General features: G+C 47.9%; 1 protein-coding gene across 2 annotated transcripts in view; it reads right to left on the reverse strand.

Annotated features, from left to right (window-relative positions):
- Positions 1-25,363, reverse strand: part of PHLDB3 (pleckstrin homology like domain family B member 3) — a 54,818-nt gene that overhangs the window by 24,224 nt on the left and 5,231 nt on the right. For both annotated transcript variants that reach the window (XM_075277987.1, XM_075277986.1), the window contains exons 2-3: positions 14,561-14,811; positions 11,248-11,379 (exon numbers count right to left, since the gene is read on the reverse strand). In XM_075277987.1, coding sequence (XP_075134088.1) covers positions 11,248-11,379; positions 14,561-14,791 — 363 coding nt within the window. In that variant the 5' untranslated portion in view covers positions 14,792-14,811. The remainder of the gene's footprint in view (positions 1-11,247; positions 11,380-14,560; positions 14,812-25,363) is intronic.

Here is a 25,363-nt window from a genome sequence, read left to right on the forward strand (position 1 = left end):
TTGCCTGGTCTGATGAGTCTCGATTTCTGCTGCGACATTCGGATGGTAGGGTCAGAATTTGGCGTCAACAACATGAAAGCATGGATCCATCCTGCCTTGTATCGGTAACGGTTCAGGCTGGTGGTGGTGGTGTCATGGTGTGGGGAATATTTTCTTGGCACTCTTTGGGCCCCTTGGTACCAATTGAGCATCGTTGCAACGCCAAAGCCTACCTGAGTATTGTTGCTGACCATGTCCATCCCTTTATGAGCACAATGTACCCAACATCTGATGGCTACTTTCAGCAGGATAATGCAATGCCATGTCATAAAGCTGGAATCATCTCAGACTGGTTTCTTGAACATGACAATGAGTTCACTGTACTCCAATGGCCTCCACAGTCACCAGATCTCAATCCAATAGAGGAGCATCTTTGGGATGTGGTGGAACGGGAGATTCGCATCATGGATGTGCAGCCGACAAATCTGCGACTGCAACTGTGTGATGCCATCATGTCAATATGGACCAAAATCTCTGAGGAATGCTTCCAGCACCTTGTTGTATCTATGCCACGAAGAATTGAGGCAGTTCTGAAGGCAAAAGGGGGTCCAACCCGTTACTAGCATGGTGTACCTAATAAAGTGGCCGGTGAGTGTATATGGCAATATTATATGAACACTATATGACACTATTCTTTGTGCACTATATGGCACTATTATATGAGCACTATCATATGAACGCTATATGGCACTATTATATGAGCACAGTGATTTGTGCACTATATGGCACTATTATATGAGCACTATATGACACTATTCTTTGTGCACTATATGGCACTATTATATGAGCACTATCATATGAACGCTATATGGCACTATTATATGAGCACAGTGATTTGTGCACTATATGGCACTATTATATGAGCACTATATGACACTATTCTTTGTGCACTATATGGCACTATTATATGAACACTATTATATGAACGCTATATAGCACTATTATATGAGCACAGTGATTTGTGCACTATATGGCACTATTATTTGACCTTTTTAGGATTTTTTTTCCTGAATTATTCTGTATTTCCCTTTTCACCATCCAGGTCAATGATCTGAGACATTTTGCCCAGGAGCTTACACTCACTTGTGTCATTCTGGTCAGTTATAGGCACCAGGACTGCAATAGTGAAAAAGCAGACGTGATACTGAATACTCGTAACTGTGGGGTCACATTATAGGTACTGGGTGATGTCTACTATATGGGCCATATCTGCTGTACCTATCTGTGACTCGTCCTCAGCCGCCCTCTAACCACAAACTGTTCCTCCGAAGTTACTCTGCTTTATCATAGTGATTCATAGTGAGCCCCGCACACCCCTCCCCCGGCCTGGACGGACGGGCTCCACTGCTGATGGTTTCCTCATCCCAAAACATACAATGTACTAGGGACAAGACCGCTCAGAACGCCGTGTCCTGTCGCACAAAGAGCCAGTGTCTAGATGTGATGAGCCGCCCTATTGTTACCCTGACACACAACACCCGCTCAGTAGTGTGCACCTGCTGTATACATCCCGTATACTCTCAGGAGGGGCAAGCAGGCCGGCTATATACCCAGGAGCATACACAGGGGATAGATCACTGCAGCACTGGTCAGCTTATGGAAAAGCTGGGTGACTCCAGAGTGTATGCATGATAGAGATTGAGTATATAAGTGGGTGACCGGGAGCCTGTGTATATAAGTGGGTGACTGGGAGCCTGTGTATATAGGTGGGTGACCTGGAGACTGTGTATATAAGTGGGTGACCTGGAGCCTGTGTATATAGGTGGGTCACCAGGAGACTGTGTATATAGGTGGGTGACCTGGAGACTGTGTATATAGGTGGGTGACTGGGAGCCTGTGTATATAGGTGGGTGACTTGGAGCCTGTGTATATAAGTGGGTGACCTGGAGACTGTGTATATAGGTGGGTGACCTGGAGACTGTGTATATAGGTGGGTGACCTGGAGACTGTGTATATAGGTGGGTGACTGGGAGCCTGTGTATATAGGTGGCTGACCTGGAGACTGTGTATATAGGTGGGTGACCTGGAGACTGTGTATATAGGTGGGTGACCTGGAGACTGTGTATATAGGTGGGTGACTGGGAGCCTGTGTATATAGGTGGGTGACCTGGAGACTGTGTATATAGGTGGGTGACCTGGAGACTGTGTATATAAGTGGGTGACCGGGAGACTGTGTATATAAGTGGGTGACTGGGAGACTGTGTATATAAGTGGGTGACTGGGAGACTGTGTATATAGGTGGGTGACCTGGAGACTGTGTATATAGGTGGGTGACTGGGAGACTGTGTATATAGGTGGGTGACTGGGAGACTGTGTATATAGGTGGGTGACCTGGAGACTGTGTATATAGGTGGGTGACTGGGAGCCTGTGTATATAGGTGGGTGACCTGGAGACTGTGTATATAGGTGGGTGACCGGGAGACTGTGTATATAAGTGGGTGACTGGGAGACTGTGTATATAAGTGGGTGACCTGGAGCCTGTGTATATAGGTGGGTGACCTGGAGACTGTGTATATAAGTGGGTGACCGGGAGACTGTGTATATAAGTGGGTGACTGGGAGACTGTGTATATAAGTGGGTGACCTGGAGACTGTGTATATAGGTGGGTGACCTGGAGACTGTGTATATAGGTGGGTGACTGGGAGACTGTGTATATAAGTGGGTGACCTGGAGACTGTGTATATAAGTGGGTGACCTGGAGACTGTGTATATAGGTGGGTGACCTGGAGACTGTGTATATAGGTGGGTGACCTGGAGACTGTGTATATAGGTGGGTGACCTGGAGACTGTGTATATAGGTGGGTGACCTGGAGACTGTGTATATAGATGGGTGACCTGGAGACTGTGTATATAAGTGGGTGACCTGGAGACTGTGTATATAGATGGGTGACCTGGAGACTGTGTATATAGATGGGTGACCTGGAGACTGTGTATATAAGTGGGTGACCTGGAGACTGTGTATATAGATGGGTGACCTGGAGACTGTGTATATAAGTGGGTGACCTGGAGACTGTGTATATAGGTGGGTGACCTGGAGACTGTGTATATAGGTGGGTGACCTGGAGACTGTGTATATAGGTGGGTGACCTGGAGACTGTGTATATAGGTGGGTGACCTGGAGACTGTGTATATAGGTGGGTGACCTGGAGACTGTGTATATAAGTGGGTGACCTGGAGACTGTGTATATAGGTGGGTGACCTGGAGACTGTGTATATAGGTGGGTCACCAGGAGACTGTGTATATAGGTGGGTGACCTGGAGACTGTGTATATAGGTGGGTGACTGGGAGACTGTGTATATAGGTGGGTGACCTGGAGACTGTGTATATAGGTGGGTGACCTGGAGACTGTGTATATAGGTGGGTGACCTGGAGACTGTTTATATAGATGGGTGACCTGGAGACTGTGTATATAGGTGGGTCACCAGGAGACTGTGTATATAGGTGGGTGACCTGGAGCCTGTGTATATAGGTGGGTGACCTGGAGACTGTGTATATAGGTGGGTGACCTGGAGACTGTGTATATAGGTGGGTGACCTGGAGACTGTGTATATAGGTGGGTGACTGGGAGCCTGTGTATATAGGTGGGTGACCTGGAGACTGTGTATATAGATGGGTGACCTGGAGACTGTGTATATAAGTGGGTGACCTGGAGACTGTGTATATAGGTGGGTGACCTGGAGACTGTGTATATAGATGGGTGACCTGGAGACTGTGTATATAAGTGGGTGACCTGGAGACTGTGTATATAGATGGGTGACCTGGAGACTGTGTATATAGGTGGGTGACCTGGAGACTGTGTATATAGGTGGGTGACCTGGAGACTGTGTATATAAGTGGGTGACCTGGAGACTGTGTATATAGGTGGGTGACCTGGAGACTGTGTATATAGATGGGTGACCTGGAGACTGTGTATATAGGTGGGTCACCAGGAGACTGTGTATATAGGTGGGTGACCTGGAGACTGTGTATATAGGTGGGTGACCGGGAGACTGTGTATATAGGTGGGTGACCTGGAGCCTGTGTATATAGGTGGGTGACCTGGAGACTGTGTATATAGGTGGGTGACCTGGAGACTGTTTATATAGATGGGTGACCTGGAGACTGTGTATATAGGTGGGTCACCAGGAGACTGTGTATATAGGTGGGTGACCTGGAGCCTGTGTATATAGGTGGGTGACCTGGAGACTGTGTATATAGGTGGGTGACCTGGAGACTGTGTATATAGGTGGGTGACCTGGAGACTGTGTATATAGGTGGGTGACCTGGAGACTGTGTATATAGGTGGGTGACCTGGAGCCTGTGTATATAGGTGGGTGACCTGGAGCCTGTGTATATAGGTGGGTGACCTGGAGCCTGTGTATATAGGTGGGTGACCTGGAGACTGTGTATATAGGTGGGTGACCTGGAGACTGTGTATATAGGTGGGTGACCTGGAGACTGTGTATATAGGTGGGTGACCTGGAGACTGTGTATATAGGTGGGTGACCTGGAGCCTGTGTATATAGGTGGGTGACCTGGAGACTGTGTATATAGGTGGGTGACCTGGAGACTGTGTATATAGGTGGGTGACTGGGAGCCTGTGTATATAGGTGGGTGACCTGGAGACTGTGTATATAGGTGGGTGACCTGGAGACTGTGTATATAGGTGGGTGACCTGGAGACTGTGTATATAAGTGGGTGACCTGGAGACTGTGTATATAGGTGGGTGACCGGGAGACTGTGTATATAAGTGGGTGACTGGGAGACTGTGTATATAGGTGGGTGACCTGGAGCCTGTGTATATAGGTGGGTGACCTGGAGACTGTGTATATAGGTGGGTGACCTGGAGACTGTGTATATAGGTGGGTGACCTGGAGACTGTGTATATAAGTGGGTGACCTGGAGACTGTGTATATAGGTGGGTGACCTGGAGACTGTGTATATAGGTGGGTGACTGGGAGACTGTGTATATAGGTGGGTGACCTGGAGACTGTGTATATAGGTGGGTGACCTGGAGACTGTGTATATAGGTGGGTGACCTGGAGACTGTGTATATAGGTGGGTGACTGGGAGCCTGTGTATATAGGTGGGTGACCTGGAGACTGTGTATATAAGTGGGTGACCTGGAGCCTGTGTATATAGGTGGGTCACCAGGAGACTGTGTATATAGGTGGGTGACCTGGAGACTGTGTATATAAGTGGGTGACCTGGAGCCTGTGTATATAGGTGGGTGACCTGGAGACTGTGTATATAGGTGGGTCACCAGGAGACTGTGTATATAGGTGGGTCACCAGGAGACTGTGTATATAGGTGGGTGACCTGGAGACTGTGTATATGAGTGGGTGACCTGGAGCCTGTGTATATAAGTGGGTGACCTGGAGCCTGTGTATATAGGTGGGTGACCTGGAGACTGTGTATATAGGTGGGTCACCAGGAGACTGTGTATATAGGTGGGTGACCTGGAGACTGTGTATATAGGTGGGTGACCTGGAGACTGTGTATATAAGTGGGTGACCTGGAGACTGTGTATATAGGTGGGTGACCTGGAGACTGTGTATATAGGTGGGTGACCTGGAGACTGTGTATATAGGTGGGTGACCTGGAGACTGTGTATACAGGTGGGTGACCGGGAGACTGTGTATATAGGTGGGGGATCGGGAGCCTGTGTATATAGGTGGGTGACCTGGAGCCTGTGTATACAGGTGGGTGACCGGGAGACTGTGTATATAGGTGGGGGATCGGGAGCCTGTGTATATAGGTGGGTGACCTGGAGCCTGTGTATATAGGTGGGTGACCTGGAGCCTGTGTATATAGGTGGGTGACCTGGAGCCTGTGTATATAGGTGGGTGACCTGGAGACTGTGTATATAGGTGGGTGACCTGGAGACTGTGTATATAGGTGGGTGACCGGGAGACTGTGTATATAGGTGGGTGACCTGGAGCCTGTGTATATAGATGGGTGACCTGGAGACTGTGTATATAGGTGGGTGACCGGGAGACTGTGTATATAGGTGGGTGACCTGGAGACTGTGTATATAGGTGGGTGACCTGGAGACTGTGTATATAGGTGGGTGACCTGGAGCCTGTGTATATAGGTGGGTGACTGGGAGACTGTGTATATAGGTGGGTGACCTGGAGACTGTGTATATAGGTGGGGGATCGGGAGCCTGTGTATATAGGTGGGTGACCTGGAGACTGTGTATATAGGTGGGTGACCTGGAGACTGTGTATATAGGTGGGTGACCTGGAGACTGTGTATATAGATGGGTGACCTGGAGACTGTGTATATAAGTGGGTGACCTGGAGACTGTGTATATAGGTGGGTGACCTGGAGACTGTGTATATAGGTGGGTGACCTGGAGACTGTGTATATAGATGGGTGACCTGGAGACTGTGTATATAAGTGGGTGACCTGGAGACTGTGTATATAGATGGGTGACCTGGAGACTGTGTATATAAGTGGGTGACCTGGAGACTGTGTATATAGGTGGGTGACCTGGAGACTGTGTATATAGGTGGGTGACCTGGAGACTGTGTATATAGGTGGGTGACCTGGAGACTGTGTATATAGGTGGGTGACCTGGAGACTGTGTATATAGGTGGGTGACCTGGAGACTGTGTATATAAGTGGGTGACCTGGAGACTGTGTATATAGGTGGGTGACCTGGAGACTGTGTATATAGATGGGTGACCTGGAGACTGTGTATATAGGTGGGTCACCAGGAGACTGTGTATATAGGTGGGTGACCTGGAGACTGTGTATATAGGTGGGTGACTGGGAGACTGTGTATATAGGTGGGTGACCTGGAGACTGTGTATATAGGTGGGTGACCTGGAGACTGTGTATATAGGTGGGTGACCTGGAGACTGTTTATATAGATGGGTGACCTGGAGACTGTGTATATAGGTGGGTCACCAGGAGACTGTGTATATAGGTGGGTGACCTGGAGCCTGTGTATATAGGTGGGTGACCTGGAGACTGTGTATATAGGTGGGTGACCTGGAGACTGTGTATATAGGTGGGTGACCTGGAGACTGTGTATATAGGTGGGTGACTGGGAGCCTGTGTATATAGGTGGGTGACCTGGAGACTGTGTATATAGATGGGTGACCTGGAGACTGTGTATATAAGTGGGTGACCTGGAGACTGTGTATATAGGTGGGTGACCTGGAGACTGTGTATATAGATGGGTGACCTGGAGACTGTGTATATAAGTGGGTGACCTGGAGACTGTGTATATAGGTGGGTGACCTGGAGACTGTGTATATAGGTGGGTGACCTGGAGACTGTGTATATAGGTGGGTGACCTGGAGACTGTGTATATAGGTGGGTGACCTGGAGACTGTGTATATAGGTGGGTGACCTGGAGACTGTGTATATAAGTGGGTGACCTGGAGACTGTGTATATAGGTGGGTGACCTGGAGACTGTGTATATAGATGGGTGACCTGGAGACTGTGTATATAGGTGGGTCACCAGGAGACTGTGTATATAGGTGGGTGACCTGGAGACTGTGTATATAGGTGGGTGACCGGGAGACTGTGTATATAGGTGGGTGACCTGGAGCCTGTGTATATAAGTGGGTGACCTGGAGCCTGTGTATATAGGTGGGTGACCTGGAGACTGTGTATATAGGTGGGTGACCTGGAGACTGTTTATATAGATGGGTGACCTGGAGACTGTGTATATAGGTGGGTCACCAGGAGACTGTGTATATAGGTGGGTGACCTGGAGCCTGTGTATATAGGTGGGTGACCTGGAGACTGTGTATATAGGTGGGTGACCTGGAGACTGTGTATATAGGTGGGTGACCTGGAGACTGTGTATATAGGTGGGTGACCTGGAGACTGTGTATATAGGTGGGTGACCTGGAGCCTGTGTATATAGGTGGGTGACCTGGAGCCTGTGTATATAGGTGGGTGACCTGGAGCCTGTGTATATAGGTGGGTGACCTGGAGACTGTGTATATAGGTGGGTGACCTGGAGACTGTGTATATAGTTGGGTGACCTGGAGACTGTGTATATAGGTGGGTGACCTGGAGCCTGTGTATATAGGTGGGTGACCTGGAGACTGTGTATATAGGTGGGTGACCTGGAGACTGTGTATATAGGTGGGTGACCTGGAGACTGTGTATATAGGTGGGTGACTGGGAGCCTGTGTATATAGGTGGGTGACTTGGAGCCTGTGTATATAAGTGGGTGACCTGGAGACTGTGTATATAGGTGGGTGACCTGGAGACTGTGTATATAGGTGGGTGACCTGGAGACTGTGTATATAGGTGGGTGACCTGGAGACTGTGTATATAGGTGGGTGACCTGGAGACTGTGTATATAAGTGGGTGACCTGGAGACTGTGTATATAGGTGGGTGACTGGGAGACTGTGTATATAAGTGGGTGACCTGGAGCCTGTGTATATAGGTGGGTGACCTGGAGACTGTGTATATAGGTGGGTGACCTGGAGACTGTGTATATAGGTGGGTGACCTGGAGACTGTGTATATAAGTGGGTGACCTGGAGACTGTGTATATAGGTGGGTGACCTGGAGACTGTGTATATAGGTGGGTGACTGGGAGACTGTGTATATAGGTGGGTGACCTGGAGACTGTGTATATAGGTGGGTGACCTGGAGACTGTGTATATAGGTGGGTGACTGGGAGACTGTGTATATAAGTGGGTGACTGGGAGCCTGTGTATATAGGTGGGTGACCTGGAGACTGTGTATATAAGTGGGTGACCTGGAGCCTGTGTATATAGGTGGGTCACCAGGAGACTGTGTATATAGGTGGGTGACCTGGAGACTGTGTATATAAGTGGGTGACCTGGAGCCTGTGTATATAGGTGGGTGACCTGGAGACTGTGTATATAGGTGGGTCACCAGGAGACTGTGTATATAGGTGGGTCACCAGGAGACTGTGTATATAGGTGGGTGACCTGGAGACTGTGTATATAAGTGGGTGACCTGGAGCCTGTGTATATAGGTGGGTGACCTGGAGACTGTGTATATAGGTGGGTCACCAGGAGACTGTGTATATAGGTGGGTGACCTGGAGACTGTGTATATAAGTGGGTGACCTGGAGCCTGTGTATATAGGTGGGTGACCTGGAGACTGTGTATATAAGTGGGTGACCTGGAGACTGTGTATATAGGTGGGTGACCTGGAGACTGTGTATATAGGTGGGTGACCTGGAGACTGTGTATATAGGTGGGTGACCTGGAGACTGTGTATATAGGTGGGTGACCGGGAGACTGTGTATATAGGTGGGGGATCGGGAGCCTGTGTATATAGGTGGGTGACCTGGAGCCTGTGTATATAGGTGGGTGACCTGGAGCCTGTGTATATAGGTGGGTGACCTGGAGCCTGTGTATATAGGTGGGTGACCTGGAGACTGTGTATATAGGTGGGTGACCTGGAGCCTGTGTATATAGGTGGGTGACCTGGAGACTGTGTATATAGGTGGGTGACCTGGAGACTGTGTATATAGGTGGGTGACCTGGAGACTGTGTATATAGGTGGGTGACCTGGAGACTGTGTATATAGGTGGGTGACCTGGAGACTGTGTATATAGGTGGGTGACCTGGAGCCTGTGTATATAGGTGGGTGACTGGGAGACTGTGTATATAGGTGGGTGACCTGGAGACTGTGTATATAGGTGGGGGATCGGGAGCCTGTGTATATAGGTGGGTGACCTGGAGACTGTGTATATAGGTGGGTGACCTGGAGACTGTGTATATAGGTGGGTGACCTGGAGACTGTGTATATAGGTGGGTGACCGGGAGACTGTGTATATAGGTGGGGGATCGGGAGCCTGTGTATATAGGTGGGTGACCTGGAGACTGTGTATATAGATGGGTGGCCTGGAGACTGTGTATATAGGTGGGTGACCTGGAGACTGTGTATATAGGTGGGTGACCTGGAGACTGTGTATATAGGTGGGTGACCTGGAGCCTGTGTATATAGGTGGGTGACCTGGAGACTGTGTATATAGGTGGGTGACCTGGAGCCTGTGTCTATAGGTGGGTGACCTGGAGACTGTGTATATAGGTGGGTGACCTGGAGACTGTGTATATAGGTGGGTGACCTGGAGACTGTGTATATAGGTGGGTGACCTGGAGACTGTGTATATAGGTGGGTGACCTGGAGCCTGTGTCTATAGGTGGGTGACCTGGAGACTGTGTATATAGGTGGGTGACCTGGAGCCTGTGTTTATAGGTGGGTGACCTGGAGACTGTGTATATAGGTGGGTGACCTGGAGACTGTTTATATAGATGGGTGACCTGGAGACTGTGTATATAGGTGGGTCACCAGGAGCCTGTGTATATAGGTGGGTGACCTGGAGACTGTGTATATAGGTGGGTGACTGGGAGACTCTGTTCCTTACCCCAGAATACCTGATAATACCTGTCTCAGGTTACAGGAGGAAGAGCAGCTCTGGAGCACAAACTGCCGCTCTATCTGGTGAACACTTATATACTTTGCATATTAGTTCTGTATTATATCTAAGATCTCTGCTTGCTGTCAATAAATGAAACTTCTTACAATAAATCAGTGCAAACTGCCCTCTCTGAGCTGGACACTGCAGTCATGTGACCATTGCTCCTGCTTGGACCTTCCCTGCACTGATCCATTGTAACAAACTGCATATTATTTCCATTCACTGACAGCAAGCAGAAATCTTAAACAGTGAGATATTGATTCACAAAGTGTATTGGAAAGTTGCGGAACGTTCCATGATACATAGACTGATCTCTTTGGGACGGAGGACACGGCGGTGGCGGAGCAGGCGGCCATGTTTCTGCACCAGCGTCCTCCAATATCTGACGGCGCTGGGGGTCGCAGAGTTCATGTGACATGATCCGTCTCCCAGACTGATGACTGATTTTCCCAGGCGGCGGTGCCATCCGCTGCCTCCCCTGGTTTCGGTTCCTCCTCCCCGAGGGCGCGCAGGCTGGAAATACTAGTTTGTCAAGATGCTGGGGTGACGCAGAGGAAAGATGGATCATTGGACGTGACCGGATCAGGAATTACCCCTGATGTATACAAAAGCTGAACTATTATATCAAATAATGGAAGGGTCATATCTGCTCCTGGGAAAGCTGGGTGGCAACCCATAATCTGAAGCGGCAAATATTCCTCATTATTGCATGACATGGGAGTGGGGTTTATATCCTAACTAGGAATCTGGGAAAGCTGGGTGGCTGTGTGTATGTCGGGGGGCACTGGGGGTTACCTCAATTTTCAGCTCTCGCCTCTGCAGTTGCAGCTCCCGGATCTCCTGCTCCAGTTGGGAGATTCTGGACATGACCTTCATCTGCTCGGCCTCCAGACGCCTCTGTACTGGGTTTCCAGCTAACTCCTCGTGCTGAGGGGGGGACACAGACATGAGACGGTCATATTGGAAGTCACCTAGAAAAGCTGGGTGGATACATGTACGCTGGATACATTGTTACAGCCACGCCATAATATTCTTCCTCTGGGTCTCGTCACTGTCACAACGCTGCACTAAAGATGACTTACACTGCGGTGTATACAGTAAGGGGGCGCGGGGTAAACGTCTGCGGTATCTACACGGAACAGACGCGCGCCCGCTACTCTGACATGACGTGTGTTAGTCATCCGGACAAGGAAATATCCAGAAATCCCATAAAAAATCCCAGAATTCAGGGGGTGTATGATACACAGATGTAGCAGAGCTGAGGTTGTCATCTAACTATAACAAAGATGTAATAGAATAACAGGGGTCAGAGGGGAAGGGACCGTCACCAACCTATACTGTAGTGTACACAATGTACAGATGTAGCAGAGCTGAGGTTGTCATCTAACTATAACAAAGATGTAATAGAATAACAGCCCTACCCGGGGGTCAGAGGGGAAGGGACCGTCACCAACCTATACTGTAGTATCCACAATGTACAGATGTAGCAGAGCTGAGGTTGTCATTGGACACGATAGCAGGGTTGTAGTAAGCTTACCAGCAGTCATATATAACACAATGGCAAATGACACGCTCAGCTCTGCTACATAGACAAAACAACTGAATCTGAGTCCCCAAGCATTGGCCGGTGGCAGGACCGCGCCCTGGGGAGAACATTACGGAGGTCACGACCCCTGATAATAGCGAATGTCCAGTGTGAATATTTACCCTCGTAGTGAATGACCCCCATTATGTGAGTGTAAAGCAATCGTACAGGCCGCATGTCCAGGGAATTGAAGACGGTGACTAGAATTTTTGGCAACAGCTGCTCCATTAGTTGTAAAGTGGATCCATAAAACATGGCGGCCGGATGTCGGCCATTACTGAGCCACTACAGAGGTGGATAATTCATGACTGAAGGGACAAATGGGCACAAATGGACGTGGCCGAGGATCTGGGGGCCATTTACCTCATGGGCAACTGTGAGAGTTTTTGTTACAGATAATTCTAATCAATCTGCCCCAGGAATGGTTAATGACTGTGTTATAATGGAGGGGGTGATACAATGTGCGGATCTGCCCCTCGGCCCCGGCCATGCCTTCTGTCTGCTGTCACTTGCGGCTGGCGATCGTGCGCTGTCACCTCGGTCGGTGACTCACATAACGTGACATACAATGTGAGATTTGACAAGTCATCACCATCGCCAGAAATGTGACTCTGGGCAGAGAGCCAGCGCACGACACTCGCCAGATCCATTACAGGAGACCGGAAGATGACGGGGCCCAAGGACGAAATTAAGTGAACCCCTCCGAAAAAGTAAGAGATCTGACTATTCAAGTGTCTCTGGGAAAGCTGGGTGCAAACAACGGAACCATTACAAGGCCCATATGTCAATCTTCATTGTGGCCCTACAGTTATAGCTGCAGCGCCCTCTATGTCCACTACGTGGCCAAACCGCAACCCCGAGAGGTAAGTAACCACGGGGCCCTAGGTATGTAGCATTAACCCTGTAATCACTGCATCAACCTCTTCAACACCCTAGACCACAAGGGATACCGGAATTAACCCCTTCACCGCCCTAGGCCACCAGGGATACTGTCATTAACTCCCCTCACTGCCCTAGACCAATCGATATACTGGTATTAGGTGTACTGATTTTAACCCCTTCACCGCCCTAGGCCACCAGGTATACTGTCATTAACTCCCCTCACTGCCCTAGACCACCAGGGATACTGCCATTAACTCCCCTCACTGCCCTAGGCCACCAGGTATACTGTCATTAACTCCCCTCACTGCCCTAGACCACCAGGGATACTGCCATTAACTCCCCTCACTGCCCTAGGCCACCAGGTATACTGTCATTAACTCCCCTCACTGCCCTAGACCACCAGGGATACTGCCATTAACTCCCCTCACTGTCCTAGGCCACCAGGTATACTGTCATTAACTCCCCTCACTGCCCTAGACCACCAGGGATACTGCCATTAACTCCCCTCACTGCCCTAGGCCACCAGGTATACTGTCATTAACTCCCCTCACTGCCCTAGACCAATCGATATACTGGTATTAGGTGTACTGATTTTAACCCCTTCACCGCCCTAGGCCACCAGGTATACTGTCATTAACTCCCCTCACTGCCCTAGAACACCAGGTATACTGCCATTAACTCCCCTCACTGCCCTAGACCAATCGATATACTGGTATTAGGTGTACTGATTTTAACCCCTTCACTGTTGCAGACCACCAGGTATACGGATATGAACCCCTGCACTGAGCTATTACCCCCAGGTGGTGATGTAACAAGTTCCTCTGTGCGTTGCAGCCAATGTGATTGACGTTTTGGGCAACACCTGTCATTATTCCACGTTTCGCAGCACTGGGAGCGGTTTTATTACCTTTGCCGTCTTTTACTGCCAAACGCGGGTGCTACACAGCGGATTCTGCTATACGAGGGGGAATCGCTCAGTCTGGGCTGTTAGACAGCTATATACAGTATATACCTCTATCATAGTCTAGGAAGCTGAGATACGGGGGCTGTTTGCTGCCGTCCTCATACTGTCCGATTGCCCCCGTGTTATGGGGGACACAATGGTCACTTATAGGCTCTGTTCACACTTGTGAGGGTTACAGCCAAATTTCTGTCATTTTTGGCAGTGTGCAGCACTAGGGTGAGCGTATCTAAGCTGATGGATCGGTCACATTGTCTGTGCCCCTGCTATATAAGGACAAACAGCATCTCCTATCTCACCTTCCTATAGCTTATGTATAGAGTTATAGGAGCAGGACGGCCACTTACCCCTGTGCAGGAGGAAATCTCTGCCGTTTCCAGCAGCTACAGCCGGACTGTACATGATCCTGTGTGTCCCATCGGGAGCCGTCAGTCAGACACTTATGGGCAATGTCCTGTCTCAGGCCCTTGGAAGGACCTACAGATCTGGCTAAGGACTTTCTTAAAGGGACAGTACGCCTTCAGTCCAACAAATTTAGAGATCTCCATATTCTGGTAGGTGCGATGTCAAATCCTTAGCTCCTTCTTATAACCCTGACCTGAAGGTGTAGACAATATCCACCTCGGCCCTATATCTACTCCTGCCCTGGTCCGACCACTCATGACCAGACTAGACCTCACCTGTGTGTGTGCACTCTCTGTACTGCTGGTCTCCTCATCGTCCGTAGTACTGTCCGTCACCCTCCCTCCTTCCGAGGACATGGAGTCTCCTTCCAGCTCCTCCACACGGGGCTCCCATCCACATTCCTCCTTCCGCTCGGGGGGCATGGACTTGGTTTTGTGTCCGGCTGACTCCAGACAGATTTCAAGCTCTGGTTGCCCCAACAGCTTTCCAGGACATCCGACAACCATGAGTTACCAAGATGTGAACGCTAAAAGAGAAGACAAGGGTTAGAGGGCACCTCAAGATGTGGAGATGGTTGTGGAGTCAAAACTGAGCAACGAGAGAAGCAAAAGGTGCAAGGAATATTATGGACAGGCCCAGCAGAGTCCAGAGCATGTCGCAGTACCCCGGGCTCACCAATGATGGTGTCGGACTGGACCACCAAAGGGTCCAAACTCTAAGACCATAATGGTCAGCAGAAGACACCTAAATCTGAGGGGGACTATGGTCTATGTCTAAGGAGTTGTTGGATGTTGGGCCCCAGGAGCACCGGTCTGACTCTGACACCGATATACATTTCCAGACACACCGGACTAGTAATCCAGATCCATATCGATGAGCACTAACTTTCTCGAGAACATGGGAACTGATCCCTTGGTGGAGTATTTTGGTTATTTCCCATGTTCTCCTCTGTGGACTTTCTCACAGTTTGTTTACTGACTACTGGCTTCTCACCACAAGGAGTCAGTGCCGTCTCCTGGAGGCTCCTTGGATGTTTCATTCAGAACATCCAGATATTACAGGCGAGTCTCCCAGGTCATGTTGTGCAATAGAAGTCCAGACAGGACGCCCTCACCATTACTCCGAGGCTTCAGGTCTTGGCGTCGGTTCTGCTGTCACAGCACATGTTCTATCTGGAACTTTCACTACTGTAAACTGTGGGCGGAGATGGTGGGGGAAGATGACGGAGATCTGCTCGGAAACTCCCCGAGTCTGAGGGTATCTGTGACCAAAATATCTGGAAATACTGCTGGGAGTGCTGGGAAAGTCAGGACTTTCCATCATAGAGCCCAAACAAGTCACATGGATGGATGGATGGATAGATAGATAGATAGATAGATAGATAGATAGATAGATAGATAGGAGATAGATAGATAGATAGATAGATAGATAGATAGATAGATAGATAGAAGATAGATAGATAGATAGATAGATAGATAGGAGAGAGATAGATAGATAGATAGATAGATAGATAGATAGATAGGAGATAGATAGATAGATAGATAGATAGATAGATAGATAGATAGGAGATAGATAGATAGATAGATAGATAGATAGATAGGAGAGAGATAGATAGATAGATAGATAGATAGATAGATAGATAGGAGATAGATAGATAGATAGATAGATAGATGATAGATAGATAGATAGATAGATAGATAGATAGATAGATAGATGATAGATAGATAGATAGGAGATAGATAGATAGGAGATAGATAGATAGATAGATAGATAGATAGATAGATAGATAGATGATAGATAGATAGATAGATAGATAGATAGATAGATAGATAGGAGATAGATAGATAGATAGATAGATAGATAGATAGATAGATAGGAGATAGATAGATAGATAGATAGATATTACATGTGCTACAATGCACTGCTACCTGTGTCCTACACATTAAGTATTTAGCCCCCTTACCCCCATTTAGTTGCCCCCTCCCCAGCCACTGTATTGTGCTCACCAGGGGACGACAGCTGCAGAGCAGGAGCGGAGATCACAATACAGCGCGACATCCTGGATAGTTCTACTGAGTGACAAAGGGACGGGACAATGAGGAGCCCTCAGGGATGGAAAATATCTGCGGAACAAGTCACCTAATAATACCACATGTAACACCTGTGATCTGACATGTTATATAAGAGGGATCAGCAGCCGCCCCAACCCCACGCAGCCGCTTATCTCCACAGTAACTATAGTGCAGGTTCGTCTCCTCCGTCAGACGGATTCTCCTATCATAGGGCAGCATTACTGGGGTTAATGGATGATGAGTCTCGGGGACCGCCATGGGCTCCTGTATCACCCCACCAGAGGCCATACTGCTAATAACATGGAGAGATAGATATTTCCATCTCACTATATTCACCATGCTTTCCTCTATAGTATAGAATCTATCATCCCCTCCCAAATTTACCCCGAGCAGTGAATCGGTAAGTCCCTGAATAAGTCTCTAATGAAGCATTAAGGAAACATGATGGCTTATCCCCGGATTTTTCCGGAATCACCTCTTATTGTTAGCGCTTAATGAGGCTTAATGTGCACATCCACATTTACTGTCTGGGGAGGGGGTGGTGTTGGGGGCTCCGCACACCCCTCACTCCTGCTAGTTACCTGTGAGATGAGTTTGTCATTTGGTTCCACTTTCACCTACTTCATTACGTTTGTCTCTGGGTGACTACTGATACGGCGGCCACAACTAGCCCACCGTGGTGCCTGCTCCTCCATTATATGTTTTTGAATGCAACTACTTCAGCTCTGCTACATCTGCCGCGGTTCCTGGGTTAGTACCGAAGCTGCTCGACCAGCTTGGCGTAACTTGCAGCCCAGGTTGTAGCCGTCATGGGATGGATTGTAATAAAATTCTCCCATGTCCCAGCCTGGGGGTGTCGCCGCGACTCGCTCACTCGCTGGGTGTTACTCCTATTAATTTCCCAGGTCAAACAATGCTATTATTTAATTTCATGCCTGTCCCAACACGTGTGTGTGTGTGAATAGGTGTCTACACGAGGATGTAGCAGAGCTAAATTTGTTGTTTAACCCTTTCAGGTAGGATAATTCAAGGCTGACTCCAAATGAAGGCTCAGTACCCGGGTGTCGGTGCAGGTGACCCCAGTGTGTTCGCCTGGATCCTGGGAGCTGAGCTATGGGGAGCTGTATGATGCTGCAGTCACTTATAGGCAGGGAATGAAGATCGCAGGTCACTATGTCATACAGCGACACATAGCTCAGCTTCCCAGACCTCCATGACTGACACAGGAGGGGATACTGAGATATAATATAACCAAACTGATACCAAGTGACAAGCTCAGCTCTGCTACATCTGCAGCTAAGCCGCTTTAGCTACGTGTACGACAGACGCTGCACAGTACTCTAATACACAGAAGACTGACGGCGGAGAAAGTCCGCACGAGAACATCCGAGCAGTAGATGCAGATCCAGGAGTTTCGTAAGAACAGGAAGTATTATCCGCCTCCGATTGTTTAATAACATGTAAATGACGCAGAATCCCCGGAGAGAAAGCGAGAGCGCAGAGGAACAGGACCAAAATATATCAGATAGATAGGACATAGATAGATAGATAGATAGATAGATAGATAGATAGATAGATAGATAGGAGATGGATAGATAGATAGATAGATAGATAGATAGATAGATAGATAGGAGATGGATAGATAGATAGATAGATAGATAGATAGATAGATAGATAGATAAATAGATAGGAGATGGATAGATAGATAGATAGATAGATAGATAGATAGATAGGAGATAGATAGATAGATAGATAGATAGATAGATAGATAGGAGATAGATAGATAGATAGATAGATAGATAGATAGATAGGAGATAGATAGATAGATAATACTGTAGATAGATAGATAGATAGATAGATAGATAGGAGATAGATAGATAGATAGATAGATAGATAGATAGATAGATAGGAGATAGATAGATAATACTGTAGATAGATAGATAGATAGATAGATAGATAGATAGATAATACTGTAGATAGATAGATAGATAGATAGATAGATAGATAGATAGATAGATAGATAGATAGATAGATAATACTGTAGATAGATAGATAGATAGATAGATAGATAGATAGATAGATAGATAGATAGATAGATAGATAGATAATACTGTAGATAGATAGATAGATAGATAGATAGATAGATAGATAGATAGATAGATAGATAATACTGTAGATAGATAGATAGATAGATAGATAGATAGATAGATAGATAGATAGATAGATAGGAGATAGATAGATAATACTGTAGATAGATAGATAGATAGATAGATAGATAGATAGATAGATAGATAGATAATACTGTAGATAGATAGATAGATAGATAGATAGATAGATAGATAGATAGATAGATAATACTGTAGATAGATAGATAGATAGATAGATAGATAGATAGATAGATAGATAGATAGATAGATAATACTGTAGATAGATAGATAGATAGATAGATAGATAGATAGATAGATAGATAGATAGATAGATAGATAATACTGTAGATAGATAGATAGATAGATAGATAGATAGATAGATAGATAGATAGATAGATAGATAGATAATACTGTAGATAGATAGATAGATAGATAGATAGATAGATAGATAGATAGATAGATAGATAGATAGATAGATAGATAGATAGATAATACTGTAGATAGATAGATAGATAGATAGATAGATAGATAGATAGATAGATAGATAGATAATACTGTAGATAGATCTCCCTCGGCTATGGACACAGGTCAGTGGGGGGGGGGTGTCCTCCGCTTCCCGGTGATGTCCTTGGCATTGACTCTGGGCCAGTGTTTGTTCTACCTGTTTGCACTGGGCGCTCTTGGCTACGGCGCCATCTACTGGGGTTAACCCATTAGGTGCCAGGAGCCCCTGCACACGCATAGTGGTGAGCCCATGTCTGCACCAATCACACAAGGCCTGTGTTACTAGTGAGCCATACAGGGGGGGGAAGGGTGTAATACAAGGACAGGCCAGGGAATAGGTATAAGGGTTTATTATTTATTATGCTTACTTATATAGCGCCATCATATTCCGCAGCGCTGTACAGATATTGTTACAATCTACATTCCTTATCAGTAAGTCTTTGGTGTGTAGGAGTAAACCCATGCAAACACAGGGAGAACATATAAACTCCTTGCAGATGGTGCCCTTGGCAGGATTTGAACCCAGGACTCCAGAGCTGCAAGGCTGCAATGCTAACCACTGAGCCCCCGTGCCGCCTGGCCGGCATATCGTGGACATACAGCACCCGCGCCATTCTCTACCTCTAGATCCCTGACTGTCTCTACTGGGCTCCTCCTCCCTCCATAGACTTCTATAGACACAAGAAAGTAGATCCGTCTTGGAAGACCAAGATGGATTCATCAGAGCTCAGAGAAAATGTCAGTTTAGCAGGGAAAGGTGAGGTGGAAAAGACCCTGATAAGTGGCACAATCTGCCCCTCTGATGGATATTGGGGGTCCGTCCTCATGTGCGCTCCCTCTGTTCTCTCTGTGTCCTGGTAACACATCAATTATAGAGGATACAACTTCCTGTGACTACCTGTAAGGAAGACGTTACATGCAGTGACATGGTGGTCACCCTGACAGGAAGTAGGTACTTGCTAGGCAACAAAACCCCAGGCTGCAGAATACAAGGGGAGCTGGAAGAGGTGTGGCCAGTGTATACAGGTAGGCAGTGTATACAGGTAGGCAGTGTATACAGGTAGTCAGTGTATACAGGTAGCCAGTGTATACAGGTAGTCAGTGTATACAGGTAGTCAGTGTATACAGGTAGGCAGTGTATACAGGTAGTCAGTGTATACAGGTAGTCAGTGTATACAGGTAGGCAGTGTATACAGGTAGGCAGTGTATACAGGTAGTCAGTGTATACAGGTAGCCAGTGTATACAGGTAGGCAGTGTATACAGGTAGCCAGTGTATACAGGTAGTCAGTGTATACAGGTAGTCAGTGTATACAGGTAGGCAGTGTATACAGGTAGTCAGTGTATACAGGTAGTCAGTGTATACAGGTAGGCAGTGTATACAGGTAGTCAGTGTATACAGGTAGGCAGTGTATACAGGTAGTCAGTGTATACAGGTAGCCAGTGTATACAGGTAGTCAGTGTATACAGGTAGTCAGTGTATACAGGTAGGCAGTGTATACAGGTAGCCAGTGTATACAGGTAGGCAGTGTATACAGGTAGTCAGTGTATACAGGTAGCCAGTGTATACAGGTAGTCAGTGTATACAGGTAGTCAGTGTATACAGGTAGGCAGTGTATACAGGTAGTCAGTGTATACAGGTAGCCAGTGTATACAGGTAGTCAGTGTATACAGGTAGTCAGTGTATACAGGTAGGCAGTGTATACAGGTAGTCAGTGTATACAGGTAGTCAGTGTATACAGGTAGTCAGTGTATACAGGTAGTCAGTGTATACAGGTAGGCAGTGTATACAGGTAGGCAGTGTATACAGGTAGTCAGTGTATACAGGTAGTCAGTGTATACAGGTAGGCAGTGTATACAGGTAGTCAGTGTATACAGGTAGCCAGTGTATACAGGTAGGCAGTGTATACAGGTAGCCAGTGTATACAGGTAGTCAGTGTATACAGGTAGTCAGTGTATACAGGTAGGCAGTGTATACAGGTAGTCAGTGTATACAGGTAGTCAGTGTATACAGGTAGGCAGTGTATACAGGTAGTCAGTGTATACAGGTAGTCAGTGTATACAGGTAGCCAGTGTATACAGGTAGCCAGTGTATACAGGTAGTCAGTGTATACAGGTAGCCAGTGTATACAGGTAGGCAGTGTATACAGGTAGCCAGTGTATACAGGTAGCCAGTGTATACAGGTAGCCAGTGTATACAGGTAGGCAGTGTATACAGGTAGTCAGTGTATACAGGTAGCCAGTGTATACAGGTAGGCAGTGTATACAGGTAGCCAGTGTATACAGGTAGCCAGTGTATACAGGTAGCCAGTGTATACAGGTAGGCAGTGTATACAGGTAGCCAGTGTATACAGGTAGCCAGTGTATACAGGTAGCCAGTGTATACAGGTAGGCAGTGTATACAGGTAGCCAGTGTATACAGGTAGGCAGTGTATACAGGTAGTCAGTGTATACAGGTAGGCAGTGTATACAGGTAGGCAGTGTATACAGGTAGGCAGTGTATACAGGTAGGCAGTGTATACAGGTAGTCAGTGTATACAGGTAGTCAGTGTATACAGGTAGGCAGTGTATACAGGTAGTCAGTGTATACAGGTAGCCAGTGTATACAGGTAGCCAGTGTATACAGGTAGGCAGTGTATACAGGTAGCCAGTGTATACAGGTAGGCAGTGTATACAGGTAGGCAGTGTATACAGGTAGTCAGTGTATACAGGTAGCCAGTGTATACAGGTAGGCAGTGTATACAGGTAGCCAGTGTATACAGGTAGGCAGTGTATACAGGTAGGCAGTGTATACAGGTAGTCAGTGTATACAGGTAGGCAGTGTATACAGGTAGTCAGTGTATACAGGTAGCCAGTGTATACAGGTAGGCAGTGTATACAGGTAGCCAGTGTATACAGGTAGGCAGTGTATACAGGTAGGCAGTGTATACAGGTAGGCAGTGTATACAGGTAGTCAGTGTATACAGGTAGGCAGTGTATACAGGTAGTCAGTGTATACAGGTAGGCAGTGTATACAGGTAGCCAGTGTATACAGGTAGGCAGTGTATACAGGTAGTCAGTGTATACAGGTAGCCAGTGTATACAGGTAGTCAGTGTATACAGGTAGTCAGGGTATACAGGTAGTCAGTGTATACAGGTAGCCAGTGTATACAGGTAGCCAGTGTATACAGGTAGGCAGTGTATACAGGTAGTCAGTGTATACAGGTAGGCAGTGTATACAGGTAGGCAGTGTATACAGGTAGGCAGTGTATACAGGTAGTCAGTGTATACAGGTAGGCAGTGTATACAGGTAGGCAGTGTATACAGGTAGCCAGTGTATACAGGTAGTCAGTGTATACAGGTAGTCAGTGTATACAGGTAGCCAGTGTATACAGGTAGTCAGTGTATACAGGTAGTCAGTGTATACAGGTAGGCAGTGTATACAGGTAGGCAGTGTATACAGGTAGGCAGTGTATACAGGTAGTCAGTGTATACAGGTAGGCAGTGTATACAGGTAGTCAGTGTATACAGGTAGGCAGTGTATACAGGTAGGCAGTGTATACAGGTAGGCAGTGTATACAGGTAGTCAGTGTATACAGTGGAGGACAGATTGTATCTGGGCACGGCGGATATGTGGTAACCCAGGGAGGAATGACAACAATGGCGAGGGACCGGCTGGTAATGGCGGTGTCCGTAGACTACAGCTAATAATAACCTGGTGCCAGCCCTGTTATTACATGTGTATAAGGCGGAGGCGGAGGCCATGCCACCCTCCGGTGACACCAATACTGTCCTGGTCTGGTATGTGTGTGAACAGCGCCCAACATCCTAATAATATACAACATCTCACCAAACCCATGAGGGGGACACGTGCGTCATGGCGGCTGCAGGCTTCACGGTTATTGTTACCCTCTCCCTTCCCCACATAACATAATTTTCCTGTCCTGTTTAATCCAGGGCGGCTGAGGGGGCCCCTGAATCATAGGGCCCAGTAAGGATGTGCCATTACAGTTCTCACTCATCTTTCCTAGGCTCCTGCATGGCAAATACATGGGATACATCAGTACATTGGAAAAACACGTCTGCTTTAGCGCGCCACATGTCTCAAGGTTGTGTCTGGTATTGCAGCTCAGCCCCACTTACTTCACTTGAAAAGACATGCAATACCAGACACAGCCTGCGGACAGGGGTGGTGCTATTTTTGGAAGAAAGAATCCATGTTCTTGTAATCCTGTACAACTCCTTTAACTACTGAGAACAAACCTTGTAGGAGTCGCGGGCCCCTTGAGGGGCTACGGGCAGGGGCCAAATGGCATCTTAGAAAGCAGACAGGCAGCCCTGACCTGGCTCCTGGTGCCATCCAGTGTGGCCCCCGGGGCCCTCCCCTGCCCGTCCAGGTTAGCTTTACAGGGCCAAGCACCGCACTACATCCCTCCCCCCCCCTGCCCAAATACCGCAGCTCTAAGCAAATATTATTCATGGAAACCTTTCAAGGAAGGGCAGCGACAATGTGACCGCCCGCCAGTGACAGCCTGACAGGACCGCCTGCCATCCAGTACAGTACATGGCAAGCCTGCACCCCGGCCCCGGGTCATATGTCCAGCTCAGGTGCAGAAGGGCCCTACACATAGCAGTCAGGTGGAGAAGCAGAGGTCACAGCAGTGCAGAGTATTTCAGGAGAGGCGGTTAGTGTGGGAGGTTGTCACATGTGATGATGTTAGGAAGGACAGGGCTGCATGTGACGGGAAGTGAACGGAGGTAACCTGAAGGGCATGTAGGTGAGAGGACCGTGGACCCCAGCAGCACAGAGGATTTCAGGAGAGGCGTGTGCTGATCTGCTGGGAGCTTGTGATCTGTCCACTCATGTGGTGTGAATGAGGATAGAGTTCATAAGGAAGGAAGTGAATGGAGAAGAGTGGGATGTCATAAACTGAGAGCAGAGAGCACAGCAGCACAGAGGATTTCAGGAGAGCAGTGTGGTGAGAATGTGAGAGAGACAGCGCTGACCTCAGCGATACCGTGCGGTCAATCTGATGATGTCATCGCGTCATTCCTGCCATGTTCTTCCTCCACACAGGAGATAAACAATCACCTTGTATGATAAACACAGCCAGGAATGACCGCAAGTGGAAAACCGCAGGACGCCATCGGGGAGGGGGTCACATCCACATCTGTGTACTCACTAATACCACCAACATCCTGCCCCTACCAGCACGGACCCCCGCCATCCAAACCCCCAGCTCATGTCTGTACAGGTGACCAGTCACTGACCGCAGGGGAGATCCTGAAAAGGACTGACGGACATGCTGGGAGTTGTAGTATCACAGCCGATGTCACCTGGACATGGGGTGGCTCTCTGCAGCTGGAGGACCCTCACTCACCCCCTCGCCCGCCCCCTCGCCCCCTCCTACCACTTTATCTAGAAATAACTTCCTGATTCCGCGGCTTATCTCATTTCTAGTTCCTAATCTCATTGTCCAATTTAGCGCGGTCACAAGTCACGCACCGCCAACACGTCTCTGTCCTCGCACAATGCCCTTCTCTGCACCAGAGAGCTGCAGCACTGCTCATCCTAGGCCCCCTGGTTCATGAATAGAATGCCAGAACAACAGTGTAGACTGACACACCGCCAGAAAAGCTGGATTTGTAACTCTGCACAACAAAGTAGTCTTCTATGGCTCTCAGGCTATGCGGAGAGCTGGGTGACAACTCTGTGAGCATGGTGATGGCTGTGATTAGAGGTTGTCACTGGGAAATCCAGCGTCAAGTGCTCACAGTGTCAGATTATACTGGGTGTAGTAGTACTCAGGGGTAAAAAATGCAGATAATTCCGCAACAAATGTTCCGTTTACGACGTGTCAGCTGACATGAGTGACAGCCGGATGACCGCCACTGAGCAGTGCGGCAGGCACCTTTGGCCCAGGAGTCAGCCATGGGTGTGTGAGTATTACCGTATTCCTCTTATCAGGGTGAAATTTGCCCTCTAATTATCACAGTAATATTAAAGGGACGGGGCAGGGGCATGGATATGTCCGAATTAAAGGGGAACTCCATCCACAACTGTAAGACGGGGGTCTCCTGAATAGCATGGTGACCACAGGGCTATGAAATCGGCAAGTCCCGGCTGACTTAAAGGGGAATTCCAGACCCCAGCCTAATAGCAGTTTTGGTTTCACATTTGTTTTGCACAATAATTCCCTGCACAGAGCCAATGTGAAGGACATAAGAATGTCTCATGTAAACTGAGCGTGTGGCCCCGAGGTGGCGGGGGCCCTTAGACAAATCCCTTATCCCTCTACATGCTAGAGCCGGGGTCGGGACCTTCAGTACTCCAGTTGTTGTGAATGGAGCATGCTGGGAGTTGTAGTTTTACAGTAG

The sequence above is a fragment of the Leptodactylus fuscus genome, chromosome 6, assembly GCF_031893055.1.
Source record: "Leptodactylus fuscus isolate aLepFus1 chromosome 6, aLepFus1.hap2, whole genome shotgun sequence".
In the NCBI taxonomy this organism is placed as follows: domain Eukaryota; kingdom Metazoa; phylum Chordata; class Amphibia; order Anura; family Leptodactylidae; genus Leptodactylus; species Leptodactylus fuscus.